Source organism: Brassica napus, chromosome C1 (assembly GCF_020379485.1).
Source record: "Brassica napus cultivar Da-Ae chromosome C1, Da-Ae, whole genome shotgun sequence".
In the NCBI taxonomy this organism is placed as follows: Eukaryota; Viridiplantae; Streptophyta; class Magnoliopsida; order Brassicales; family Brassicaceae; genus Brassica; species Brassica napus.
Genome location: NC_063444.1, coordinates 45,409,559 through 45,423,021, shown reverse-complemented (window position 1 = coordinate 45,423,021; position 13,463 = coordinate 45,409,559). Strand labels below are relative to the sequence as shown.

General features: G+C 30.1%; 1 protein-coding gene across 1 annotated transcript; it reads right to left on the bottom strand.

The window, feature by feature from the left end:
• Positions 1 to 5,425: 5,425 nt before the first annotated feature.
• On the bottom strand, positions 5,426 to 9,124 carry LOC106432650 (pectinesterase/pectinesterase inhibitor 3-like). The gene is made up of 3 exons (XM_013873495.3): positions 8,470 to 9,124; positions 6,824 to 7,307; positions 5,426 to 6,214 (listed from the first exon to the last, which is right to left on the bottom strand). Exons 1-3 carry the CDS (start codon positions 9,070 to 9,072, stop codon positions 5,523 to 5,525), a joined length of 1,779 nt encoding a protein of 592 aa, XP_013728949.1. The 5' UTR covers positions 9,073 to 9,124; the 3' UTR covers positions 5,426 to 5,522.
• Positions 9,125 to 13,463: the final 4,339 nt, after the last annotated feature.

Below are 13,463 nucleotides of genomic sequence, written 5' to 3'. Positions count from 1 at the left end.
GTAGAGTTGGTCGCCGGCGTGTGTATACAACACATTTCCTCTAATCCTTGGAACGTGCAGTGGTACATGACGGAGTGACTAGACTTGAAGTGAAAGGCCACCGCTTGGGTTTTTTCGGTCCGGCTGTGTTGAAGAATTTCATATACAGACCCACAAAACTGTTTCCGCGAACCTGTGCATTGTTGTTGTTATTATGTAAAACGATGATCTGCTAAATTCTATTTTACCTATGCTATGAGAAGTATGTGATTTTAGTAAACAAAATCCCATCAAATAAAATTTCTTTTTATAGGTATGCTCTTTTCATTTTAAACACACACACACATCCCCATTAAATTTATATTGGCATCCACATCTTTGCATCAGTCAACATTGCAAATCAAGTTGTCGTTTTTAAGAACAAATTTTAAGCTATGGATGCAAATAGTGATGATGCAAGGAAAGAAATTGTAGAATTACTTCAGTGATGGATTCAAAATCCTTAACTTTTTTTAACGCTGGATTGTATTATTAAACCTTCTAGATAAAGAGTTCTAAACAATGAGAATTAGTAAAACAAATATAGAAAAGTAATACACCAGTAGAGATTCAATACCCTTAAGTTAATAACCCAAAATAAAAACTTTAGAAATGCACTTTGCTATCAAGAAATGTTTTTTAGTAAATATTTAGTCTATCATTATCATATATTTTTAATTTTATTGTAGAACGTTTAAATATTTATATGTCAAAATAATTTCAAAATGTTCAATAAAGTTTTTGAAAAATACCAGGCATGTTAATTTCGTGAATTAAAACCAAAATCACATGATCGAAAGAAACAATATTCAACATATTCTTGATAGAAAAACAGTGGAAAATTTAGATAGCGGAGTGGTTCAGAAAATTCAGATTGCTTAAATTATTTTTAAACTTGTTCAAAAAAAATATATTTTTAAACTCTCAATCATTTGTATAAGAATCAAATGCTGATCAATCCGGAGACAGGAAGGTCGACAATAGTAAAGAAGATAGTGAACAAAGTGAGGCAATATCCTATAATTAGACTAGCGTCAAAATGTCATAAAACTAGAGAACATTAAAGACGGTGGAATATATGTCTCAATATATATTCTCAATATATGTATTTGTTTTTTTTTAATTATTTTTTCTTATTCCTAATTTAATATGAATATATGTATTGTGTATATACATATCTTTTCAATAAAACCAAATACATATATTGAGAACCAAATATATATATATATATATATATTCTCAATATATATTTTTTCTCATTAAAGATGGTGGAATATATGTCTCAATATTTTTTCCTATTTTGAGACATATCGCCGCAGAGTTTTATTTTTTTAAAAAACCAAATACATATATATATATATATATATATATATATATATATATATATATATATATAATTTAGATATTTTAGGAGAGAAAGCATATATAATTAGTCCCAAAAAATAAAATAAGAAAATACATAATTTAATTGTGTACCCATATAATAAATTTGACAACGAGATGGGACCAAAACCATTCGACTACATATCCTACATTCCATAAAAGTTAATAGAATATATATTCAAAACATTAATACTTACATTTCAAATCATATATAAATAAACATATATGATATGATATGAAAAATTCTACTATATATTAATTGAGAAGTCACTTAAGTGACTTTTGCTTAGGTATTAATCATAGGTGAATATTAGAATTAATACTTTTAATTTGATTGATTCTTAGTATTTGAATTTTTCTTTATTTAATTAAAATTTTAAAAAGGAAACTAATTCTAAAACTACATAATCTAATCTATATTACCATACAAACAATTAAACATTTTAAAGATATAAGAATTAAAATAATTTGTTTATATACAAAATTAAATACCATATATTAAATTATAAAAATTACAATATACATATAAATACATATGACAAGATAGAAATAATCATATAGACGATTTTAAACATATTTCTATTAATAATGGATACAATAAATCATAGATTACAAAAAAAACTAACTAACCTAAACCTAATAATATTTTTTATACTCACTATATATTTATACATTTTCTAAAAAATGTGTCCAATGAATGCAAAAAAAAAGTCAAATATAAAATTTTAAAAACATTCAATCATTTTTCAATAACAAATTTTGATAGTATAGTTGAGTTATCATTGTCATAAATGATTCAAATATTTGTATATTTAAAAATAGAAAAACTATATGGTAAGTTTACTTAGAAAAATATTATAAATGAAAATATTAATTATAATATAAAATTAAAAATTGGGACATTATATTAATACGAGACTAGAGGTAATATACGCTATTAATATCCTACTGTATATTAATTGAGAAGTTACTTAAGTGAATTTTGCTTAGGTGTCATTCATAGGTGAAGACTAGAATTAATTATTTTAATTTGATTGGTTGTTGGTATTTGAATTTTTCTTTATTTAATTAAAATTTTAAAAAGGAAACTAATTCTAGAACTACCTAATCTAATATATATTACCATACAAACAATTAAACATTTTAAAGATATAAGAGTTAACATAATTTGTTTTTAGATACAATTAAATACCATATATTAAATTATAAAAATTTAAAATATACATATAAATACATATGATATGATATAAATAATCATATAAATGATTTTAAACATATTTTTATTTATAATGGATACAATAAATCATAGATTACAAAAAAACTAACTAACCTAAACCTAACAATATTTTTTATACTCACTATATATTTATATATTTTCTAAAAATGTGTCCAATGAATGCAAAAAAGTCAAATATACAATTTTAAAAACATTCAATCATTTTTCAATGACAAATGTTGATAGTATAGTTGAGTTGTCATTGTCATAAATGATTCAAGTATTTTTATATTTAAAAACAGAAAAATATATGGTAAGTTTAATTAAAAAATATTATAAATTTAAATATTCATTCTAATATAAAATTAAAAATTGGAACATTATATTAATACGAGACTAGAGGTAATATACGCTATTAATATAACTAATATAGTTTTGATTATAATAAACAATTATGGTAAATATTTTAAAATAATATTAATCAATGAAAAGTTTATTATAATATAAATTGAAAAAACAGAAACGATATATTAATACAAGACAAGAGTTAAGACTCTATTGATATAGTTTTTGATTATAATAAAATTGACATGCTTATTTTTGTAATAGGAAAAAAATGATACATATATAAAACATGAGTAAAGAATAATAAAACTTGTTTGTTGTATTTTTGGTTATTTTATACTTTTACATACGTAATTTTTTTATCTTCTGAAATGCATAGGTTTTACGTATTATTATAACTGTTAATTAATTAGTTTCATCTGTTTTCATAACATCTCCAATCATCACACTAAAATTGATATGGTCGAAGATGAAAAATATAAAGTAATAAAAAATTATTTTAGTTAAAAGACACCTAGATTCTGTGCTCCCGAGTTTCTTAATCAAAGATTCTTAAAAACAATTAAGTAGAACAAGATTTGAATCATCACAACGTATATATGTATCAAAACCAGAGACCATATACGCTTTCTCTAATTCTACATTGATTCAGAAACAACACAACATCTAGTTTAAGCATTTCAATATAACATCAATGCTTCGTGCTATGGCTCCAGTTTTGTACAGCACAAACACAGCTCTCCTCTAACTTCTGCTTTTATACTGTAAAGATAATGAGGTTTAGCGATGAGTACGAGCTACTATGTAACAACACAGCTTCATGAAAAAAAAAGGAAAAGCTGGAGAGGTTACCATGGTGATGAGGATTGGATGATACCGAGCCCATTGCAAGTGAGTATCATTCCCTTAAATCTGGCAAGATATTCCTGTGTAAACAAAAGCATTGGGATAATCTCAATAAAAAAAAAAAAATCATCAAAAACTAAATACAATGTTTCTTTCAAATGAAAAGAAACCTCAAGGGAGTATGTAACTTTAGCAAATCAACTTTAAACCCGCAAAGTATTCTTGTGGATCTCATAGATACCGGTTAAATCATATTCATGTAACTTTAGCAAATCAACTGATTCAAGATGCGACAAGAGAGAGATCACATTGTTCTCAATCATATTCTCCAGTGTTGGTAAAAGTATTCAAGATAGTTACAGAGATACAGATGATTCAAGCTATCGTTAAGGTGACTACAGACCAAAAACTAATGCTTGCAAAACCTTAAAGAAACAGAGAGCTGAGGATTGCAACTACATAGAGAAAGCATAGGAACAGAATGTGCAAAAGACTAACCGTTATAAGCATCATTTATCTCTATAAACTTTTCTGAAGCTGCACTATCTCCTTTGTGCTTATCAGGATGCCACTTCTGTAGAATGGAACCACAAATAACATTCTCAGCCAGAGAAGGAAAAAAGTATCTTTCTTTGATCTAGGGAAATACTCTAAAACATAATCTAAAAGCAACAAGAGATATTTGACAAAGGGGTTGTTGTTGAGAGTTTACTAACCAAAGCAAGCTTCCGGTAATTGAGTCTGATCAGTTCCTCAGTCGCGTCGTAATCAACTTCTAGAATCTTATAGTAATCCTTCAACACATACAAAAAAAAACTCACAATTTCCATATCAAAATGGAAGAATACATGAAAACATCAAAACCAGACAATCTCATAAGCCAACATAATCTCCGCATTTTCCCAGGAATGTTTTACCTTTGGGGAAGGAGGAGACTTATCATTGTCTTCTATCGGACAGAGAGACGAACTGAGGAGGAATCTTCCATGGTTGAAACACGAAACCTCTCTACCCACTGGACACCTGTCTCTTAATAGAAGTTCCTTGCCTCTCTTAACTAAGAACCCTGTCTTACGTAAAATCTATTTTTCATTTTTTTAATAGACTAAGAAACATGCTTAAGAACCTGCTTTAATACTGCTCTTTTAAGCTACGGATGCAATTAGTGATGATGTAAGAAAACAAATTGTAAATGGGTCAATTCAATGATGCAACTGCAATACTCCAACTCAATTTCCCAAAAAAAAAAGAAACTTAAGAAATGCAATATGCCATCAACAAATGATTCGTAAATGTCTAGTTGATCATCTAATATATTTGTGATTTCATTTTAAAACGTTTAAACGTTCATTTTAAATGTTTAATAAACTTAAAATATATTAGGCATGTACGTTTCGTGAATCAAAACTACAACAACATGAAAGAAACATAAACTAATTAATAATCCAGATATTAAAAACATTTCTAGATTAAAAAAAATACAGTGGAAAATCAGATAATGGACGGGTTTGAAAAATTCAGATAGCTAAAATCATTTATAAACTCACAATAATTTGTATAAAATGGTGATCAAACTCAACTAATTTCCAGTCTTACGATCTAGAAAAGATATGTAAATACACAATACAAACACATTTTAATTTATTGATAAAATCAATAAAATTATTCGACCAACAACAATATGTAGATTACAACACTTAACAACAATAACATCTCAAAGACCTAGCGAGAAAGGGAAACCGGTTGAACGTAACCAGCCTCTACCACCAATAAATTGACCAGCAGTATATCTCTGAGCTTCAGAAGCAGCCGTGATTACCTTAAAGCCCCTCCACTTCACTCTCCTTGCAGTTCCAGCCCCTGCTCCTTTATTCGCATACTCTCTATAAGTCAAAGTGTTCAACGCAAACGTTCCGGTCCACTCGAACCACCCTTCGGGTCTGATCACGTCAGAAATATCAGACTGCATTATCACTGTTTGTGAATACTCTTTCCACGGCCGACCAAGATATGTAGGAAAATAACTTCTCACACGCTGCAAATCCGACGTGGCACCGATCCTACATTTTTGGATAACTATCCCAGTGTTCTGGTTAGGATCGGTCCTTCCTTGTGCTGTGACCATGTTTTTCTGGCCGGAGTTTGGTTGGCGAGCGTGGATGTCGCAGTTTTGGAGAACGACAGCGGCGTTTCCGAAGATAAAGTCGACGGTTCCGGCAATGAGGCACTTGACGAAAAACTGACGGTTAGAGTGGACGTAGAGAGTATCTTGGTAAGCTAACATGTCGCATTGGTAAAAAGCGGAGAAGTCAGAACCCACACGGAGAGCCACCGCTTGGTGCTTCGACGGACCCGCCGTGTTTTGGAAAGTGATGTCACGCGCTAGAAATCTCTCGCCTACGGCAGCTGGACCCCACATGAATAGAATATGAATTAGTTTAACGGCATCATTAGTTAAAAGGTATAAACACAAGACTTGTTTTGCTGGAATGTCACTTTAGTTAAACGGATTTATAATTTTTATCTTCATTTAAAATATTTTATAAAGTGGAGAAGAAATTAAATGCAGCTTGAGATGTGAACTTGAAATGATTTAACAAATGTAAATAAAGGACACGATCGGATATAAAAGTCAACAACAATAAAACAAGGAGAAAAAAAAAGAAGGTTATAAAGGCTATCTTCACGAGTGGATGAGCCATTAACCCAATCCACGACGAGTGAACTAGAAAAGCATAAGAATAAAAGCCAAGAAAATGATGATCAAGACTCAGCACATGACTCATATCTTACAAAGCGTTATGTTCGTTCATTTATGGCAATTCAAGTTCAAATTTAATTATCTCGTCAGTAGGCTGCGAATCATCAATCATATGTTGTAGTGGCTACTAATAAGACTAAGAATCTACATGTGAATATTTAATGTACTTGAAAAGAGTAAAGATTTTCCACCAGAAAGAAGGGTCAATTCAAATCATTTTTCATAAAGAAAAAGAAATAAATAAAGTTGCTTACCAACGGTGGCAGAGTGAAAGGTGGTGCTACCGTCGACGACGTTTCTATTTCCAGTAATAATAGTTCTTGTCCGACCATCTCCCATAAACATTATGTTCTTTTTCTTCTTCGAGACTTCCACATTCTCTCTATAAACACCTGCTTTTATATGTATCACATACCTCCTTTTACTATTATCCGGGGCAGCAGCAACAGCAGCCGCAATAGTCTTGAATTTACCGCTACCGTTAGCAGCCACAGTAGCATCGGCTCTCACTGAAGACCCTTGAAGAAGCCTCCTATCTCCCGCGGATAACCAAGTAGGCCACCCCTCGGCGTCTAATTCTCCGGAGCCGGCAATATCTACGGCCTCCGGAGTCTCCTCCTCCTTGAGTTTACGGTTGTTTGAGGATAATTTAGCTTTTAGCTCGAAATTGGCTATGTCGGTATCAGTCATGTTCTTGATCATTGCTAGGGCGTTGCTGCACATATGCTCGACGTGTACCTACACATAACTTATCTCGTTATAAAACTTTATTTAAAAACTAGGCCTAGGCGTTCGGACTAGTTACTTTTGGTTCCGGATCTTCCGGGTCCTAGACATTTAGACTCAATAGATACTTGTAAATTTTCGGTTCGGATCAGTTCTTTTCGGGTCCGGGTCGGTTTAGTGTCTATAAAATACTTGTAATTTTTGGGTCTCGGTTAAATTCGAGTATTTAGGATCTAAAAAAGACATAAAATATCTTAACACCATCAAATTTAGTCAAAATATGTTATATATCTATAATTTTACAAAATAATTTATAATAAACTATTAATAATTAAAATAAAACATTTTTAAACTCTAAATTTTACATTTAAAGCATCATATTATTTGAAAAATGCTACAAAATATTAGCAAAAATTGTTAACAAAAAATTATTTCAACTAAAACATAAAATAAAATATAGAAAAATAGAACACAAAAAATCATAGTTTGGATAATCATGTTTTTAAGTTCGGTATGAATCGGTTCTTATCGGGTCAGGCCTATTCAGACGAGTTCTTTCTGGGTCCGGATTTATTCGGGCCGGTTCTTTTCGGTTATGGTTCTTTTGGTTGAAAATTTTTAGATCCGGTAAGTATTTGTAAATTTTCGGTTCGGTTTTAGATCGGATATCTTCGGGTCGATTCCTGTTCGGATTTTTGGGTCCCATTAAAATGCCGCCTATTAAAAACAATCATGTTATCACAAATTTTCAGAATGAAATACACTCCAATAGCAACTGATAGCAACTATTTCTACCAACACTAGGCACTAGCTAACAACATTTCATTATCAGAAAGTAAATACAAATAAAAATATAGAGAATTGTCAAAGTAATGTGACGCGATGTGTGATTTATTTAGTTTTCTTGTTATCTATAATTTTTGTTTAATCGCATTCATTCGTAGCCCGACGATGAAATAACAGAATAGTGATGTTATGTTGAGCCATTTTAGATTCCATACTAAATTTATTGAACCAAAACAAATGCATTTTATCGGTCCACATTTGAAAATTTTAAATTAAATCAATTTTTTTCATACTGATCTTATCTTATACATTTCACGTATTTATATTTAGTTATTATGCAATTCCACATGATAGCCGTAATGGGTAAAGAATGGATGTTTTTACATACCTGACCCTTCAACAAGAAGTTACGAACTTTCTTGTCAGCATCGTCATGAGAGAATCCGTCAAGACAAGTCTCCTGGTTGGTAATGGCAGAGCTTATTAGGGTTTTGAGATCACCAGCGTGTTCGCGCAGAGTTTTCTTGTTAGGATACATTTGGAGATCTTCTAGTGTCTCATGAAGCTCATCAAGCGTCTCATCAATAGTCTCCAAACAGTCATGAAGCGCCGTCTTCTCACGTGGAGTCAGTCCTTTCTTGTTCTTGATCAGTTTCTTCACCGTGAAGTAATTGTGTTCCACGGCGGTTGTTGTTAGGTTAAGCGAAGCCTCAATGACGTCTTTCTGCGACGTCAGTTTGACGCCGCCGGAGATGGCAACGGCGGAGACGCAGAGCTCAGGGTAAAGCGTGGAGCTGCAAGCGGATCTTAGCACGGCGTGAGAGGACGGTGATAGAGGTCGTTTTGTGTTTCCGTTGGCTTTTGAAGCTCCGGCGGCGATTCCGGTGACGGCAGCCACTAGGAGCAATGCTACGGCGGCTGATAGTAATACAAGTTTCTTGTTTTTCTTGAAATTATCTCTGGAGAATATTTCATTGATAGATGATGCCATTGTTTGACACTGATGAGTGAGAGTGGTGAATGTTCCTGTGAAGAGGGGTGTTTATATTGATGAAATTAAAATCAGAAACGATATTTATTTTAGTGGCTTTTATTTTCTTTTTCTTCTTACTTCTTTTTTACTTTATTATTTGAGTGTAAATTCAGTGAAAAAACACATGTTATAAGCCGCCACGTTAACCTAAGATAAGATTTTTTTTTTTTTAAAGAGAATATTATTCCAATTATTCGAGTACCACAGAAGTACTACTGTCTTGTTCCCAAATTTGTATTCTTGTATTAGGTTTTGATATTTTCCGAAGACAAGTCTAACCAGAACATGCGTTGCTTTTGCTTACCATTTAAAAAAATATATATATATTGGAGATATTTCTTTAATGAATTGCCTTGGAACTTCTATATTTTGTATAGGTTGCTGTTAATCGTGAAATTAATATTAATATCTAAAAGAAAATATGACTTTTTAATACAGAAAATAATAATATAGTCTAAGTAAAAGAATTCGGAGTAAAAGAATTCCTCTAGGTTGCATGTTCTAAGAGCATTTCAAATTCCACTATAAAATTTACTGCAAAATAGAGTAGATTATGCAGTTGTGAATAAACAAAAAATGCATTATTCCATATATGCAGTAATGTGTTTTTTGTTTATTCATAACTGCACAATTCATTCCATTTTGCAGTAAATGTTGCAGTGGGGTTGGAAATGCTCTAATTTAAAGAATTAAGACACATCACACATGCAGGTCTGCATGGTATGAATGACTACACTACTATAACCGGAGAAAAAAACTAACGTACAGCTTATAAACCGATCGGTGTCTTTGGAAATATATGTGATTTTAGTAGTCTCCCAAGTTAAAATTTCGATTATTTGGATACCGTGAACAAGTTGTTTATAAATTTGTAATACTCTATTAGACATAAGTTTGAATTCTCAAAATTAACAAAGTAACTCGATTAGAACCAAACCAAATGAAAAAATGATTTTGAGTACGAAGGAATCTAATGAACCAACACTAAAGTAAACCGGAAATTAAATTGAATAAAAACAAAACCAAACCGAACGACAATTACAATTATATGAGTAAGAAGGAATTAGTTGATCAAAAGAACCAAGACTAAAGTAAACAAAAAAGCCCTTTTTTCAAAAAAAAAAAAAAGACTAAAGTAAACACAAATTTTAAATTGATGTACAGAAAAGCAAAGTCGAAGGCATTTGGAACCAAAAATAAATAACAGTTTTGATAAATGTGTATATATAACTTATAAGCACTTACAGTTTTTGTAAATAAAATTCTTTTAGATGAAAGCTACATCAAACAATCAGGAAAAAAAATAGAAATAATGGAAGAAAAAATACTGTGCATAAACCAAGCAAAATAAAAGGAAAAAATATCAAATAAAGTGCAAAGTATAAGTATGGACTTTAGTCAAGTGGATCAAACTTACTTATTTCAAACAAATTATTGATATGATATCAATTATATAATAAAATTTACATATAAATCAATTGCATAATGTGTGATGCTTTTTTTTTGTAAACATTGCATAAGAGTCCTAAGATGTTTAGACAAGAGTGTTTCTGTAATTTTGCAATGGTGTTGACATCTAACATTTTCTGCTGTAGATACGGAATGTTTTCCTTTTTAACATGTGCTTTATATTCATGATTCACATTTTTGGTTTGAGATGCATGGTTATTTGAAGGTTTTTGGTTGATGATTGCATCATTATCATTGTTGTGGTGGAGGATGCAACAAAATTTACATGTTCCAATTATGGAGCAGTTATAGAATTTTATCAAAATAATTAATATTTATTTTGCATCTTTTTTATGTAAAGTACTATTCATGTTTTTTTTTCTCTATAAGAATTTCAGTGTATCAAAATTATATATTTCCACTCTTCATAATCTTAGACTCCATATTCAGACCACTGTTAAAAAATATAATGGGTCAAACTAGGACCTTACTAAAAGTGGAAAACATGTTGATTTTAAGTCACACCAAGTTGCATGTTGGTTAATTGGATGCCCTTGCAATATTTTATCATTATTTGTCATATCTACAGCACAAGGTCATCTCTGACCCACCACTAAAACTCTATTTTAGTGTGATTTTGACACCAAAATCTTCTCAAACCAAACATTAAAAATCACATTATTTTAGTGTAACACTATAATTTCACAACAAATTTAGTATATTCACCACATTAAAATACTATTCATACCACTAAAATACTATTCAATTATTTTATTAATACAATAGATAATTAAATAAATGAAAAATAAATACATAAATACATAAAATATTATAAAATAACTTTTAGTGTGAAGTTTGGTGTTGTGGTTGAAGAAAAAAAAATTAATACTAAAACTACATTAAAATAGTGTAATTTTGACACTAAAATAGTGTTATAAGTTCGAGATGCCCTGGCTAAAAAAAAAAGTTAGAGATGCCCTAATCATTTACAATGACCTAGTTGAGTAAATTATTCAACTATTGAAAACTTGTAATGAAAGTGTTGAAAAACCAAAAAAAAAAACTTAGGTTGATTAATTAGAGTTGAATGTTTTCAACTAATTAAATACCATAAAGTAGGATCTACAAAGGTAACATGTCATCATGTTATTTATTATTAAAATTGAAAACATTTTTTATACACCCTAACTATTTTATCTCAATTATTTTGTAATAAAATAATTTATTGATTAAACTATTTTATATGAAAATTCATCATTTTTTTTATTTATAAATAGAGGTTTGTTATATTCTATTTGGACATATACTTTTTTAATTTCTAATTAATTTTTTATTATATCTCTAAAATGGGATTTTTTTAATAAACTCTACATTTTTAATTCTTATTTATTTTGGCACATAAAATTTCAAATTATCAATTATTTTAAAATGACTTAGATTTGATAATTGTTTATTTTTAATAAAATGTTTCGATGAATTAAAATAGATGGATATAATGATATTTTTAAAACAAAAGTTCTAGTTGATTAAAATTTAAGTATTTGTTGAATTAATTATTATGTGAGAAGAAATAGATGATGGAAAAAAAATGACGTTGCAAAAACAAAACTGAAGTGGAATATTAAAGTAGGATGTTGAATGAAAATTAGAGCATAACCAACGCTGGGATGCTCATTTGGAGTTTTACCACTCAAAAATTATTATTTAAATGCATGTTAGTTATTTGAATTAATTAATTTATTTTACATAAAAATTTACCATAGAAAAGAGGCAGGTCTCACAGTAGAGGTTCTAATACTAAGTTGTTTTGGAACTTTTGGTGTTTCTTTCTCTTATTTTTTATTTTATTTTATTTTCTTTATCGATTAGATATCAGTCTATACTGATGGAGAAGCTCTTATATGTATGTCATGAATATTTATATTCAGCACTAAATTAACTAAAATATCTTACTTGGAAAATATTCAAAACTAGAATTGAATAGTTTCCAGATGAGATGCAAATCATGTATCAAATTGGCTTGTCCAGCGTTATGACAACTCTGGAAGCTTGGGATTTGCTGAACCGGTCGGTTTCTGTCGTCAAAGCCTGTATTTTTTCGTTATGGAATTTTCGGTTTTGCTTTTCGGGCCAAGAATCGAGACACTGCTTTCTAGTGGTGACTCCGAATATTTGCCTCTGGTGTACAAGTTGTTGGTACATGAATACCACTCCAATCAAACTGCCACCAATAATATTGGATAGAAAATGGTAATCCTGATTTAGCTTTGTTTTCTCTCGCATTAATGATTATTTTATAGTTGAATTGGATGGTTTAAGAGACGGTTCATTCTGAGTCATAGAGTGAATCGTTCACTTAGTGGTTGTAAGAGGACAGTGAAGATTGATGGGTAGCGTAAGATTTATAGACGCGATCCTCAGTGATGCTAGATTTCTTCATTGCTTTTGTGGTTGAATTTCTTATGAGATAAAAAAAACCTCGCACGCTTTTGGTGTTTAATGAAAGTCGAAGTTGAGAAAAAAAAATTATATGATCCGGTTGGCTTTTCATGCTTGAGTACTGTATGTATTTGCGAACTAAGTTGTAGTATTATAAGAACTCATTTTAAGTTGACTGCAAATAGTGATGATGTAAGGAAAGAAATTGTGAATTGAATCAATTCGATGATGGAACTTCAATACTCCAACTCAATTACCCAAAATAAAAATAAAAACTTAAAAAATGCAATATGCCATAAAAATGATATATAAATATTTAGGTTATCAATATATTAGGGATATATGTTTCGTCAATTAAAACTATATATAACCACATGAAAGAAACATGAATTGATAATCCAGATATTAAAAACACTACCCAACATGTTCTTGATTCAAAATCATGTTCTTGACCTAAAAAA